The sequence below is a fragment of the Branchiostoma floridae genome, unplaced genomic scaffold, assembly GCF_000003815.2.
Source record: "Branchiostoma floridae strain S238N-H82 unplaced genomic scaffold, Bfl_VNyyK Sc7u5tJ_1572, whole genome shotgun sequence".
Taxonomy (NCBI): domain Eukaryota; kingdom Metazoa; phylum Chordata; class Leptocardii; order Amphioxiformes; family Branchiostomatidae; genus Branchiostoma; species Branchiostoma floridae.
Window position 1 is genome coordinate 28,222 of NW_023365767.1, and position 3,287 is coordinate 31,508.

The 3,287-nt window shown below is 42.0% G+C and overlaps 1 protein-coding gene across 1 annotated transcript in view; it reads right to left on the reverse strand.

Annotated features, from left to right (window-relative positions):
- LOC118408330 (3-oxoacyl-[acyl-carrier-protein] reductase FabG-like) overlaps positions 1-1,757 on the reverse strand; it is a 5,473-nt gene extending 3,716 nt beyond the window's left edge. The window contains exons 1-2 of the mRNA XM_035809016.1: positions 1,630-1,757; positions 591-732 (exon numbers count right to left, since the gene is read on the reverse strand). Coding sequence (XP_035664909.1) covers positions 591-732; positions 1,630-1,666 — 179 coding nt within the window. The 5' untranslated portion in view covers positions 1,667-1,757. The remainder of the gene's footprint in view (positions 1-590; positions 733-1,629) is intronic.
- Between the last annotated feature and the right edge of the window lie 1,530 nt (positions 1,758-3,287).

The window sequence follows — 3,287 nt, forward strand, 5'->3', positions numbered from 1 at the left end:
CGATAGTACAAACGCAAATCCAGAATCGATGTCGAGCGGAATGTGCTTAAGAAATATAGTGAGCATTACATTTGACTCTGCATGCTAGCCAGTAAGTGGCATTTCTAAAGGTAGAAAACACAATCTGCGTGTTGATTCTTATGCCACAGGCGAATCTGAGTCTTCCGGAGTCCCTGCACCACCACCTACACCCTCCAACCCCACCCACCACCACACTCACACAGGCCTTTGCTGTGACCTGTAGATTTTCCTGGTTACTAACTAGGATATATATATATATATATATATATATATATATCCTAGTTAGTAACCAGGAAACTAACTAGGAAATATATATATATATATATATAGAGAGAGAGAGAGAGAGAGAGAGAGAGAGAGAGAGAGGGAGAGAGAGAGAGAGAGAGAGAGAGAGAGAGAGTGAGTGAGTGAGTGAGTGAGTGAGTGTGTGTGTGAGAGTAAAACGAACCTTGTCTTCCGGAATCCCTGCCTCCACACAGGCCTTTGCTGTGGCCTGCAGATTTTCATGGCTCCTAACTGTGGGAGTGAGTGAGTGAGCGAGTGAATGAATAAGTGAGAGTGTAACAAACACCTTGTCTTCCGGAATCCCTGCCTCCACACAGGCCCTTGCTGTGGCCTGCAGGTTTTCCTGGTTCCTCCCAGTCAGAGCCAGGTGCGCTCCCAGCTGGGCAAATTCCACAGCTGTCCCCTTGCCGATGCCAGAACTCGCGCCTGATAAAATAAAAATGTCCAGGGCACCACTGTGAAAGTGCACAGACACTGAGATGGTCTGCCCTGGCTAGAGAGAAAAAGGAATGAATAAATGGATGGATGTAGGAATTAATAATTATAGTTCAAACTCAAAACGGCCCCCCAATTACCAGATCTACGGATTCTATCTAATGGTAACGTTATAGCAACTACAAAGACAAAATCATTACGCTTATTCACGTCAGCACTGTAGTGACCTTTAGCATACTAACCCAGACCTGGTAAATACTATCATTATTGTGATGATCACGTACTACAGTCACACACACGGCAAATGCACTCTCAAAGTTGAAGGACACTTCGGTCCTGGTACCAGATATCCCTGAGAAATGCAACACACATCGGAATGTAGATGAAAACAAGACCTATCCACCACTTACAAATCACGACCACAGCATGTCCAGAACAAGAGGTATTAAAAATCGATTTTCCCTGCAGTACCTTAAAAAGCTGGAAAGGGGGCCCATTATCGAACGTGACTATCGTTTTCCTGACCCACCTACCAAATGTCATCAGGTTCAACCCAAGGTCACACAAGGCTTCTTGAGTTATGCTGTTACAGACACACAAACACGCCCAAAATATAACTTTCTCGGTAACTAGTAGAAGCAAGGCGTATCTGAGAGGACTGTGCCTTTAAGCACACACACGTTAGTACAGACACCATTCCAAGGCCAGTTCAAATTTAGCAAGATTCCAAACTACAAAATGCCAAGACGTTTCATAGGGGATATTTTTGGCAGTGTTTATGACTAGCGCTAAGTATAACTTGATACAATTTGTACATGGAAATAAGTCACGGACAGTCGATTCCGTACATCCAACGCAGAACTAGTTCGTTGACTCCCGTTTCCTTACCTGTAATTATAGTTACCTTCCCTTTCAAGTCAGGCATCTTTCGGTGGAAGACTTTGAGGCCGTTCAATCTTAATTCGATGTTAAGACAAGTTTGTTGTCTTCCCTTTCTTCTCGCAGCGTTCGACAAAAAGTGCAAAGTCCACGCAGCAACCAATTGTCATGTAACACGTAATATGAACTTTGACTTAACAGTGAGTGACTCAACCTTAAACACTTAGAGCGCATTCAAGGCCAGTTTCGAATACTGTAATTGCAGAAATGCTCACGGTGGTTTTATATTCGCGATCACCGCTTCTCCGTGAACTAAAAACCACCGCGAAACTTATTTTGATGTACGCTTAACTATGCAACGTTATGGGTAATAATTGTTGTCAGTAATCGTCGGCTTATTAATATATGTTCGTTTACACTTGAAATGATAACGTTTGCTGCTTTTAAACTCTATTTCACAGGCCGACACCCCTTTCTGAAAGTAGTGTGGTATAGTTCATCAACAGCTCGTCTACCCGACGAGGTCAATGACCTCAACTTGGGATGCGAATGTCTTCACAATTTTGTCCTAGATGTATGAAATGTTCTATTTCTTATTTCAAGATATCTTTTGTTTGTTTTGTTTTAGAAAGCAAAAAAAAAAAAAAATATGTGAAGGTGGCAGGGTAAAAGAACAAGAGAAAAAACAGTCAGTGTGATATCATTACAAATACTAATGTCTTGTACGCTTCATCATGAGTTTCATTCAAAGGCAAGACAAAGACTTTAAAAATGGTACATGCTGTTTTCTCTGCTGATCACTCGCCGTTTGGGAAAGAGTATGGAAATTGAGCACACACCACTACCACTACCAGTGGACTAACCCCTTGCAGTAGTGATTGCACAAAGTTGTCACGGTGGCCCAGGGCTAGAAAAATGTATACTACTATGTAGTTTCCAACCACCGTCTGTCGACCTAAAATCCCTATATATCCTGATTTTCAAATCAGCGTGTATACGAGGGGCGTTCAATAAGTAATGCCCCTAACCCAATACCAGTTGTTTGATCTAGATGAAATTTTGCTTGTGTAATGATTCATATCTCTATGGCTTATGTTGCAAAAAACAGCTCTGAACTAATTGTGGTTTCTGATTTACTGGTGTTTGAACTGAGTGAGGTGTGAAATGGAACCAGTTGAGTGTGCGCAGTGATCCGGTTTTTGTATTTGAAAGGACGCACACCAAAGGAGACTTTTGATGAAATGAAAGAAACTTATGGTGATCACGCCCCATCATATAACCTTGTAAAACACTGGCATCCTGAATTCAAACATGGTCGGAAGTCTGTGGAAACAGCTCCCAGACCTGGTCGTCCCTCTTCTGCCATTGATGAGGCATCTGTTGGAGGACCAACCTGGGGTGTCCTACAAAAACGCTGTCCAGAGCTGCATCAAACATGCAGAAATGCATAACTCTGGGTGGTTCCTATGAAGAGAAAGACTTATAACTGTGCCAAGTTTCATTAATCTCCTGCTATGGGAAATGGGTCAGGGGCATTACTTATTGAACGTCCCTCGTAGATTACCCCTATAAATGTGAACTAATGTTATAACGTTATGTTTTGATCGAAATTGTAACATGTTTGATTGACTTAACCTTAGTAGAAAACTTTTCAGAAAAAAAACAAC